This window comes from Barbus barbus (assembly GCF_936440315.1).
Source record: "Barbus barbus genome assembly, chromosome: 29".
Taxonomy (NCBI): domain Eukaryota; kingdom Metazoa; phylum Chordata; class Actinopteri; order Cypriniformes; family Cyprinidae; genus Barbus; species Barbus barbus.
Window position 1 is genome coordinate 6,005,643 of NC_136757.1, and position 12,001 is coordinate 6,017,643.

Here is a 12,001-nt window from a genome sequence, read left to right on the forward strand (position 1 = left end):
TGCAGTAGCTAGTAATCATTATAAAATATGTATTTGACCACAGTATTTCACAGCTGACCAATCAGAATCAATTAATTAAAAAGCATTATATGTTTTGTGCAGGCAGCGGTCCTTGTCTTGGCTTCAGGAAACCCGGAGAGCCCTATCAGTGGATCTCTTACACTGAGGTGTGTGCAATGCATGTTATAATGCATTTATTACTGTATAATAATCATGTAATAATCTAGCACAAGCCCTCTGAGTGATTTTAATGGCAATGTGATTGTTACAGGTCGCAGAAAGGGCACAGGTGTTGGGATCAGGTTTGCTGGTGAAGGGTTGCAAACCAAACACACAGCAGTATGTGGGCATCTTTGCCCAAAACAGACCAGAGGTATATCATACACAGATTAATATCTGGTTTCTTGGTCTCTTTGTGAACAGTTCTTCAGTGCATGGTATTTTAAAGAATTATGTTCAAAGTTTGTTTTTATAATCTTAATCAAACTCACCATTATTTCTGCATAGAAACATATGTATGTAACTGCTGATGTAAGACTTGTGTCTTATCTAGATTGAAAATCTGGGATCTTTTGAGTCATTTAATCATAGAAAAAACATGACATTAAATGACTGAGAAATACTTAAGGTTTCTGTAGATCCCAAATGTGTGACATTGATCATGCTTCTTTGTACAAAAGGTCAGAAGAAAACTCTCCAACGTCAGACTATATTAGTCTTTAACATATATTTTATTGGAGTGTAATATTTCTACTCCTATGAGAAAATATTTTTGTTGATACCTTTGAAAATTCAGTATCTTGAGAACATTTCACCATACGGTCCTATTACCCTAAGCCTCATTTTTTACATTAATAATACATTTTTAACAATTAATTAGTTAATCTTTGTTAATGTTTGTTAAAAATATATATACAACTGTTCATTGTTTGTTCATTTCAGCTCAGGTCATTTAAAAATATTAATAGGTACAACAATTGATTGTAATAATGTTGAAATTATCATTAACTAATATTAATAAATGCTGTAATTTTTTTCATTCTTAGTTCACGTTATCTAATGTTGCTAAGAAAGGTAAAGTGTTACAAAAATCTTTAGTTTCTATTTTAAATTTTAAACTCAAGTGTAGTGTTTGCTATTAAAATCACCAGAGAAGAAAAAAAAAAAATACAATTGGTAACATGATCTTGCAATTTTTCTTAAAGCAATTCCAAAAATCATGCTGCATAATTTTATCATCTTTATCATCACATTTTGGTAATGCAATTTGTAATAAAATTGAGTATTTCATCAAATAAAAAAATCTAAATGGAAGCAGTTTAATATAATAAGCATATTTTCACAAATCAGTTTAATCACTGAATGCCTGTGAGCTAAGTCACATTTCCAACACTAACCAGCTGAGCAACTTCCATTGAGATGAATACAGATTTCTCCAGGTTTATTACAACTGGATGTTTCTCATATGTAGCCGTTTTGTTTGTCTTCCCCTGCTGGCTGTAGTGGGTCATTGCAGAGCTGGCCTGTTACACGTTCTCTATAGCTCTGGTGCCCCTGTACGATACACTTGGATTAGAGGCCATGGTTCACATCCTAAACCTGGGTGAGTAATAATAATAAAGCCTTAAAACGAAGCTGTGATGCTATATTTACATTTTAATCTTAGAGAGATGAATCTCAAAAAGCGCTGTCTCGGATCTCTCTCCAGCGGAGATCTCTATGGTGATCTGTGATAAGGAGGATAAGGCAGAATCTCTGTTGAAGAATAAAGAGAAGGGAGTGACTCCAACCCTCTCCTGTTTGGTGCTCTTTAACCCCTTTAGCGCCGCCCTGCTGGAGAGAGGAAGGAAGTGTGGTGTGGAGATACTACAGCTCTCGCAGATTATGGTCAGGAATATTGTCACAAAATAGCTAGTTACAATAACTGAGCAGTTGTTGTCATTTTCTACATTTTTGTATAGCTATTTATCCTTTTAATGACTCCTTTGCATTCTCTCTTTGACCTCTACAAAATGCAAATGATCTTAATAAATAAATGAGTGTGATTGAGTAATGTCTGTGTACTGAATACTCAGTAGTTACTGGACGGTAAACATGGAAGCCGTTTTTATGACTTGAGCTTTGAGATGTGATCCTGTTTTTCATAATGTATTGCCTTTAGAGTCTCTATTTACTGGTCATAAAAACATGATCACACTGGGAAAAAAATGGTGTAGGATTTACTTTGAAACTATTTTCACTCAGAAATTGTGAGTAAAGTTCGCAAACAATTACAAAACAAAACAAAACAAAAAACACCAGTAACACATTGAATTAAAGTCAGTTTTGAAGTAGAAATACTGAAATAGTATTTGCTTGTAACAAGTACTCTAATAATGTCTTATTTATAACTTTACCTTTCACAATGTAGTTAAAACATCTGTATTTAAATGCATTGCAGGATCTAGGAAGAGAACATTTAAAGCCACCTGTGGTAAGAGCTCCTTGTTTCTTTTTTCCTCTTTCAAAGTAATTTTAATGGATATGCCAGTCTTACTGTATTTATTCTTGGCTGACTCGATCTGCTCTGATGGGCTCTGCTGCTGTTATTATTGAGTATGGAGATATGATATCTAGTATGCAAACATGCTGCTGTGAGTATTTTATAGACAATTCACGCAGAATGTGTTTTTGCATTAAAAATTGCGAGACATAGGGCAGTGGTATGAAAAAAGTAAGGTTGAGCGATGCATTATTTTATTTGTTATTTTTTTAAAGCTTTTAGACCGCTGAAACACTTAAAAAGACGCAATTTGCAAGCATATAACTGTCAAACACATCCGTCTAGCGCATGTTTACATACCCCCCCCCCCCCCCCCCCCCCCCAAAAAAAAAAAACAATAGGGAAGCAGTGCACTGGCATTCTGAGTGAACGAGTCACAAGATTTATGCTGCTGCTGCACAAATAGATGTACATAAAATCCCTTGTAGCACATCTAGACAGGTGGTGCTGGGGGAGGTGGAGGATATCAGATGAACATGATAGCATGATGCAGGCCCGGCTTACTGTGAACACTGAACTAGACTGTTTAAATGTTGAGTTTGATATATTTTAATTTGTTTAATGTTTGTTTGTTTGTCTGTTTTTGTATTGGCTTTAGCCTCCTAAACCTCAGGATCTGGCTGTGGTGTGTTTCACCAGTGGGACCACAGGTACCAACCAGCAGACACTATAAACCCTGGATGGATTATGGTTCATTTTTTGATCTGTTGTAATATATAACCACATTATACTGTATTTAGTCTATTGTGTTACAGTGACCTGTGAAATTAAAACCCTTTGATACCCTTACGTGACCATGATGTCTAAAATATTAGGGTTTAGATTTGATTCAGGGGATGTGATGTGTTTCATGTAGGAAAGCCTAAAGGAGCCATGATCACTCACGGCAACATCGCCTCCAACACCTCCTCCGTCATCAAGATCCTTGAGGTCAGTTCACTTCCTGTATGTCTGCTTTCTTTACTTTCTTATCCTCCTTCAGCTTGTGACATTTCCCTTCCTAAAATTAATCTCTCCATAGCTTTCATCTTATCTTCTGTCCTGTTCCTCTTCCTTCTGTTTCTTTTTTTAATAAAGACCTTGTGTTTCCCATGAGACCTCTTTCTCTTTCAAGTCCTGTTTATGAGGCTCTTTGTTCCTTTTATCTTCAGGTTGTGTGTTAAAATGGCTTCATGCTGTTTTCTCAAAAATGCTCCTTAATGGAACTGCTACTGATATTTTGCTTGGGAGTGAAATTCTAAACCTTTATCAACTTGTCTAACTATAGCATTTATTAGTCATTTTCAAATATTAATGTTATATTTTAAACTATTTATGTCATATTTGATATTCACACATGCCAGGGCTACTTTGTGATTCGTCAGGAGGATGTGTCCATCTCCTATCTGCCACTCGCTCACATGTTTGAGCGTATGATCCAGGTAACCCCACCTATTATGATACTCTAGTCTAACTCATTCTGACTCATGTATTATCATTAATTACCATTATTAATATAATTATTAACATAATATTATTATTTCATTTGAAAAGATTTCCCTTGATTTCATGTGAAAAGCCATAGTGAAAGTAGGTTTTGATGAAATATGATTTGTTATTTATTTTTTTTATGTTCTGATGGTGTGCAGTAAAGTAAATTACATTTGTTAAAAAGTTATGTGTAAATAAAATCAAGTAGGTTGTACTGTATATATTAATCCTTATGAATGTAAATGTCTACATAAATATCTTAAAATGTATAAAACTACATTAATTTAGCATGAATGAACTTGAATAATAGTATATTTACATTGCTGTCAAAGGTTTGGAATAATTAAGATTTTTTTTATGTTTTTGAGAGAAGTCTCTTATGCTTCCTAAAGCTACATTTATTTGACGCAAAATACATAAAAACACTAATATTGTAAAATATTATTACAATTTGAATGTATTTGAAAATGTAATTTATTCTTGTGATGTAAATCTGAATTTTCAGCATCATTACTCCAGTCTTCAGTGTCACATGATCCTTCAGAAATCATTCTAATATGCTGATTTGCTGCTCAATTATTAGTCATTTTTTGGTAACCAATTATTACTACATTTACATTTGACATGCTTTTATCCAAAGCGACTTACAATTGGGGAAAACAAAGCGATTCATCTTGAAGAGGCAATCAGACAGACGAAGTGCTCGTAACACCAAGTCTCAGGCATTGTTCAAATAAGTACAAGCAAGCAAGGGAAGGAATAAATAAAGAGAAGTTTAGGATGAAGTCAAGTAGTATCGAAAGAGATGAGTTTTCAGTTGTTGCTTGAAGATTGCCAGGGATCCGGCGTTCCGGATAGGGGTGGGAAGATTATTTGAAGTGGATCAAAGTTAATCAAAGTTGTCCTAAGACAACAACACAGTTTTGTTTTAGGACAACTTTGAAAGGTTTTGATCCACTTCAAATGTTGACAAGTGTGTTTGTGTGTGTGTGTGTATGTATATATACACACACACACACACACACACACACACCCCGGCCACTTTATTAGGTACACCTGTTCAATTTCTTGGTAACACAAACTGCTAATCAGCCAATCACATGACAGCAACTCAATGCATTTAGGCATCTAGATGTGGTGAAGATGACTAGCTGAAATTCAAACCAAGCATCAGAATGGGGAAGAAAGGGGATTTAAGTGACTTTGAACATGGAATGGTTGTTGGTACCAGACGGGTTGGACTGAGTATTTCAAAAACTGCTGATCTACCGGGATTTTCACGCACAACCATCTCTAGGGTTTACAGAGAATGGTCCGAAAAAGAGAAGATATAGAGTGAGCAGCAGTTGTGTGGACGAAAATGCCTTGTTGATGTCAGAGGAGAATGGGCAGACTGGTTAGAGATGATAAAGGCAACAGTAACTCAAATAACCACTTGTTACAACCAAGGTATGCAGAATAACAGCTCTGAACGCACAACACATCGAACCCTGAAGCAGATGGGCTACAGCAGCAGAAGACCACACCGGGTGCCGCTCCTGTCAGCTAAGAACAGGAAACAGAGGCTACAATTCACACAGGCTCACCAAAATTGATGGTCTGATGAGTCTCGATTTCTGCTGCGACGTTCAGATGGTAGGAATTTGGCGTAAAGAACATGAAATCATGGATCCATCCTGCCTTGTCTCAACGGTTCAGGCTGGTGGTGGTGGTGTAATGGTGTGGGGGATATTTTCTATACACACTTTGGGCCCCTTAGTACCAATTGAGCATCGTTTAAACGCCACAGCCTCCCTGAGTATTGCTGCTGACCATGTCCATCCCTTTATGACTACAGTGTACCCATCTTCTGATGGCTACTTCCAGCAGGATAATGCACCCTGTCACAAAGCTCAAATCATCTCAGACTGTTTTCTTGAACATGACAATGAGTTCACTTTCCTCAAATGGCCTCCACAGTCACCAGATCTCAATCCAATAGAGCACCTTTGGGATGTGGTGGAACAGGAGATTCGCATCATGGATGTGCAGCCGACAAATCTGCAGGAACTACATGCTATCATGGACCAAAATCTCTGAGGAATGTTTCCAACACCTTGTTGAATCTTTGCCACGAAGAATTAAAGCAGTTCTGAAGGCAAAAGGGGGTCCAACCCAGTACCAGCAAGGTGTACCTAATAAAGAGGCCATAATTGTTTTTGGGAAACTGATGCATTATTTTTTCAGGATTATTTGATGAATAGAAAGTAAAAAAAAACAGCATTTGTTGAAATCTTTTGTAACATTATACGTGTCTTTACTGGCACTTTTGATCAATTTAAATTAACATTAACCCAGATTATTAGATGTTATATGATTCCTAATGCATAAATTAAATTAGCACGAAGTGTTACCTTTGATTGCATATTGACTACAAAACACACAATAATCATCATACTCTGTTTAGATTCTTGTCCTTTTATGTAGTTCATTTGAATCCTTGTTCTCTATTGTATTGTGCACTCTTTCTCTCTTCTTCAGGTGTCGATGTTTTGTCATGGAGCAAGAGTTGGTTTTTACCAGGGTGACATTTCTCTATTGATGGATGACATTAAGACCCTGAAGCCCACCTTCTTCCCCGTGGTCCCTCGATTACTCAACCGCATTTATGATAAAGTGAGTGCTACACGTCAATATTGGACACAAATGGAGAATAATGACTGTTAAATCACTCTGGTCTATGTGTGTAGATTCTGGGCTCGGTTACGTCTCCGCTGAGGAGAGCCCTTCTTCATTACGCCGTGAGGAGGAAACAGGCCGAGCTGAGCAGTGGAGTCGTGAGGAACAACAGCATGTGGGACCGACTGATCTTCAATAAGATACAGGCATGTCTATATCACATTAACACCAAGCTGCAGTTATTGAAAGATCTGATGGAAAGCCGTTGAACTGCCCCCTTGTGGATATGTTACATGAAGTGTGAGCGGAGCAAAATAAAGTCTCTTCATTCACTCATCTCCCTCTCTTTCTTCCTGTAGGCCAGTCTGGGTGGAAACCTGCGATTCATCCTCACTGCATCTGCTCCGATCTCTCCGACTGTCCTGTCCTTCCTCAGAGCCACCCTCGGCTGTCTGGTGAGTCCTCTCCTAATAACTGTTCAGTATCATATTAAAATATTATAAAGCGTTTTAATACATAACCTACATGAAAACACATTTGTGTAAGCAAGGATTTCCATCATTGATTTGAAGGCAGTGTTGTTACTGTTCACTAAAACTAAAACTCTTTTAATAATCAGTTTTGTCATTGAAGTAAAGCTGAAATTAAATAGTGCGAATGTTAAATGAAAATCTGAAACTTGTCTGAAAAGTTTCTGAAAATCTGAAAATGTTGCTTTCGCAACTAACTGAAATTAAATACCAGTAAGTGCAAGATGAAGTATATAAATAACAAAAAAAATAATAAAGCTAAACAGAAACACATTGGTTGCACTTTACAACAAGGTCTCATTAGTTAGCGTCAGATAATGCATTAAAATTAGCTAACAATGAGGAATTCAATTTTAACATTATTTATTCATCTTTGTTATCATTAGAGAAATGCAACTGTTCAATCTTAGTTCCATGTCAACTCAATAATATTAACAGATACATGTTTTGATTTTAATAATGTATTAGTAAATGTTGAAATTTACATTAAGATTAATAAATGCTTTAGAATAATTTTTCATTATTAGTTCATGTTAGCTTAAGTAGTTAACAAATGTTAACGAATGTTAAGAAATGTAACAAGGACACCATAAAATAAAGTGTTAATATTTTTTTTCAGTAACACTACAATAAGGTTTCATGTTACATGTACTTACCATTATAATAACAATAAATTATGCATAATTACATGCAAGTAACCCTAAGCCAAATCCTAATCCTAACCCTAAATCCATGTGGTTAATTACTGTTATTCAGTACTTAAATATATAATTACACTGGACAAGGACACCTTAAAATAAAGTGTAACCAAAAAACTAATTAAAATAAGAAAAGCACATAACAAAATTACTAATATCTAAACTAAATTTGTGAAATGAACGAAAAAATAAAAGCCAACTCCAAATATAATTTTATGCAAATAACACTTAAATTGCTCTGCTTGGGTGATGTGTGCATATTGGTGATATTCACCAGTATTGATTGTGATATTGACATTGATTTTATTTAATATGGTTTCAGATTTTCGAGGGTTATGGACAGACGGAGTGCACCGCTGGATGTACCTTTTCTATGCCTGGTGACTGGAGTGCAGGTTTGTGTTCATGTATTTTTATAAGCCTGCTTTAGTCATGAATGGCATACTATTTACTAGTTTTGAAAAAGTAGTACATAAGGATACCCATATGCAAGGGCGTAGTTTTGGTTTGAATATTGGGGGGGTTGAAGTGTGAGCTGTTTTAGTGGAGTCCGCGTCATGCTCTCTCATAAGGTTTATTTATCTGTTTGTTTGTGTATATATTTATTTGTAAAAAGGTCTTTTGCGCTATTATCCACACATGCAAAGTTGGTTAATAACGTAACTTCAATAATAGCCTAGTTAACAATTAGCCTACTTGTTTACATATAGCCTATATAAAGTATTTACATTACTTAGGCACTTATAGGCTATAGTTTGACAGAATGTTCTAATTAATCATGCCATGGGAAGTCAATTGAACATTTTCTTATATTGATGTTTATTTCTTACCCCAGCTGATCAGGCTCTTAATGATTTAATCTATGCCATGTCTTAGAATATGTGAAGGCCAGGCTACACATGGCTCTCGATTCTGACTTACATGCGCTTATAACAAATGTAACAGTTCTTAATTTTAGCATTTGTTATGGCATTACCAGGCCAATAATGATCTATTCCATTAACAGATTATCTATTATAAATTCTACAAGTTAGACAAAATATACCACAATAAACAAGCCTGCAATAAAACGTTATGAATTCTAGTAAAGGCTGTCATTAGTTCAACCATATTTTAATATAGGCCTGTGTTGGTGCAAGATTGTTTTGTCCTCTTTTCATCAGTCTTTTTAGTTTATTTGCCTTTTTTAAGATAACGTTCAACTTTCTCCATAGCATTTTAAAGTGGCAATTTGTCAACAGAATTGAAATAGACTGCACATTTTACCTCCAGCTTCGTGATAGGAATGGCTCACACAAGTCTTTTCACACTTTTCGAGCGCGCTGGTGAACATGTGCAGAGTATAATAAGAGTATAAGCTGATTCGCACGGTGCTCATGCTCAATTAAAACAACTGTGCTTCAATCATATTGTGCTGATAACTGGTTCGTTCGATTCGTATGTCAAGATAGCGCTCATAAAACCGCCGAAGTTAATTAATAGCCTGATTCTAGGTTTCCATTGTATAAATATTGGGGGGGGGGGGGGGTTGTACTTGCTAGTTTTGGTTATTGGGGGGGGGGGGGGGGGGGGTTGTACTTGCTAGTTTTGGTTATTGGGGGGGTTACCTCAGACCCCCAAACTACGCCCCTGCCCATATGACTTACTACATTATCCAAAATGTGCAGTGTTTGACATGATTGTTTCCAGTGTGAACAAACAATGTTGACTTGTGATTCAGCAGTTGTTCTGAGGAGTCATGTTAGCTGTGTGTCTGATGTTTCAGGTCATGTCGGAGCTCCTTTACCCTGCGCTATGGTGAAGTTAACCGATATCCCTGACATGAACTACTATGCCAAGAATGGAGAAGGAGAGGTCAGTATCCAGATCACTGTGAAAAATTAACCCACCAACCAAACATGGATACATTTTCTGCAATTAGGGGGAATTTTGTGCCTTATGTACCAGCAATTGTGGAAAGTGACCCGTAACATGAGCCTTACACACCACGTGAGGTCAGATCGATGAGCTGAAATGAATGGACTTCCCTCTGTCATTTAATACTTTGGTGGTGTGTTATGCGTGTCAGATCTGTATCCGGGGTCACAGTGTCTTCCGAGGATATCTGAAGGATGAGGAGAGGACAGGAGAGGCGCTGGACGCTGACGGCTGGCTTCACACTGGAGACGTGGGACAGTGGCTGCCGGTGAGACCCTACAGCTGCTTCACATCACTTTGAGTCATTATGGGCTGTTTGTATGCAGCATATATTTCTCCTTTAAAGGGTTAATTCACCCAAAAATGGAAATTCTGTTCCCTCAAGTTGTTCCAATCAATGAGATTCTTTCTTCTGTTGAGCACAAGAGAAGATATTTGGAAGAACATGTTGCTGGTAGCCATAGACTTCCATAGTATGGGGGCGATGGGGGGGTGGTTCTATGGAAGTCAATGGGTACCAGCAACTCTTTGGTTACACACATTCTTCAAAATATCATCTTTTGTGTTCAGCGGAAGAAACAAACTCATACAGGTTTGGAACGACTTGGGGGTGAGTGAATGATTGCAGATTTTCGGGTGATCTGTCCCTTTATGACTTTCTGAATGAGACTTCATATGAACGTTTGTCTCTCTGGTCCTTCAGAACGGGACTTTGCGCATTGTGGACAGGAAGAAGCACATCTTTAAGCTGTCCCAGGGCGAGTACATCGCTCCAGAGAAGATCGAGAACGTCTACACTCGCTGTGTTCCTGTTCTCCAGGTCTTTGTGCACGGAGACAGTCTACAAGTAAGTGTAGTAGGCAATTAAGTAAAGCAGTTCTGGGCATCAAGCTTAAACGGTCGGCCTGTCCTTCTGTTTTCAGTGCAGTGAAACTCACAGCAGTCTTGTGTTTCTCTGTGTGTTTAGTCTTATCTGATAGGAGTTGTAGTTCCAGACCCGGAAGTGTTTGTCGACTGGGCCAAAGAAAGAGGGATCGTTGGATCATATGAAGAGCTATGTCAAAATCCTGTGAGCTTTAATGCCATACACAATACACACAAATGCATATCCCTTCTAGGGACCAAACTACATTAAACATGCTCATATCACTTGTGCACACACTGTAATTTTTTAAGATATCAATAATTTTAAAGGAATAGTTCACCTGAAAATTAAAAATTTGTTGAAAATGTACTCACCCTCAGGTCATCCAAGATGTCAAAGTGTTTGTTACTTCATCAGAACAGATTTGGAGAAATGTAGCATTCCATCACTTGCTCAGCAATGGATGCTCTGCAGTGAATGGGTGCCGTCAGAATGAAAGTCGAAACCGCTGATAAAAACATCACAATAACCCACACCACTCCAGTCCATAAATTAACATTTTACGAAGGGAAAAGCTGCATGTTTATAAGAGAAAAAATCCATCAGTAAAGACGTTTTTAACTTAAAACCATTGCTTTCGGCTAAAATACAAGTTCATAATCCATAATATTGCTTTCTTCAGTAAAAAAGTATTGTATGAATCAGGAGAGAAATATGCACAGATCAAGCAACGATTATAAGTGAAAACAGTCCAAAATAGCCAAATATGTTGGTAGATTTTGTTGTGAGGTACATAAGGGGATGGACTTTTTTTCACTGGAGGAAGCGTTATTATGGACTCATATTTTGGCCAGAAGCGACTAAGACTGTTTAAAACAAAGACTGATGGATTTGTTTCTTATAAACACACAGCTTTTCACTTCTTCAGACATTATATGATGGACTGGACTGGAGTGGTGTGGATTACTTGTGGATTATTGTGATGTTTTTATCAGCTGTTTGGACTCGCATTCTGACGGCACCCATTCACTGCAGAGCATCCATTGGTGAGCAAGTGATGCAATGCCACGTTTCACTAAATCTTTTCTGATGAGGTTGAGTAAATTCTCAGCAGATTTTCATTCTTGGGTGAACTATTCCTTCAAACTGAATGACATTTTCTTTCCGTCCCACTTGACCGGCAGGATGTGAAGAAAGCCGTGCTGGAGGACATGACGGCAGTGGGGAAGGAGGCGGGACTGAAGTCATTTGAGCAGGTAGAGGAGCATTCTGGGTCATTTACAGCTTAATTGATAGCATGTGTCAAGCACATACAGTATGA

At 37.3% G+C, this 12,001-nt stretch overlaps 2 protein-coding genes across 2 annotated transcripts in view; one reads left to right on the plus strand and one right to left on the minus strand.

Annotated features, from left to right (window-relative positions):
- Positions 1-12,001, minus strand: part of LOC306849172 (uncharacterized protein) — a 419,330-nt gene that overhangs the window by 141,454 nt on the left and 265,875 nt on the right. The window lies entirely within an intron of this gene.
- The window catches only part of LOC306849168 (long-chain-fatty-acid--CoA ligase 6-like), a 37,732-nt gene that overhangs the window by 23,755 nt on the left and 1,976 nt on the right, over positions 1-12,001 (plus strand). Inside the window, exons 4-20 of the mRNA XM_079384024.1 lie at positions 103-167; positions 272-373; positions 1,504-1,603; positions 1,709-1,887; positions 2,441-2,473; positions 3,141-3,192; positions 3,399-3,472; positions 3,886-3,963; positions 6,533-6,667; positions 6,742-6,876; positions 7,030-7,125; positions 8,221-8,293; positions 9,664-9,752; positions 9,967-10,083; positions 10,519-10,662; positions 10,783-10,884; positions 11,865-11,936. Of these exons, the coding sequence (XP_079240150.1) occupies positions 103-167; positions 272-373; positions 1,504-1,603; positions 1,709-1,887; positions 2,441-2,473; positions 3,141-3,192; positions 3,399-3,472; positions 3,886-3,963; positions 6,533-6,667; positions 6,742-6,876; positions 7,030-7,125; positions 8,221-8,293; positions 9,664-9,752; positions 9,967-10,083; positions 10,519-10,662; positions 10,783-10,884; positions 11,865-11,936 (1,646 nt within the window). The remainder of the gene's footprint in view (positions 1-102; positions 168-271; positions 374-1,503; positions 1,604-1,708; positions 1,888-2,440; positions 2,474-3,140; positions 3,193-3,398; positions 3,473-3,885; positions 3,964-6,532; positions 6,668-6,741; positions 6,877-7,029; positions 7,126-8,220; positions 8,294-9,663; positions 9,753-9,966; positions 10,084-10,518; positions 10,663-10,782; positions 10,885-11,864; positions 11,937-12,001) is intronic.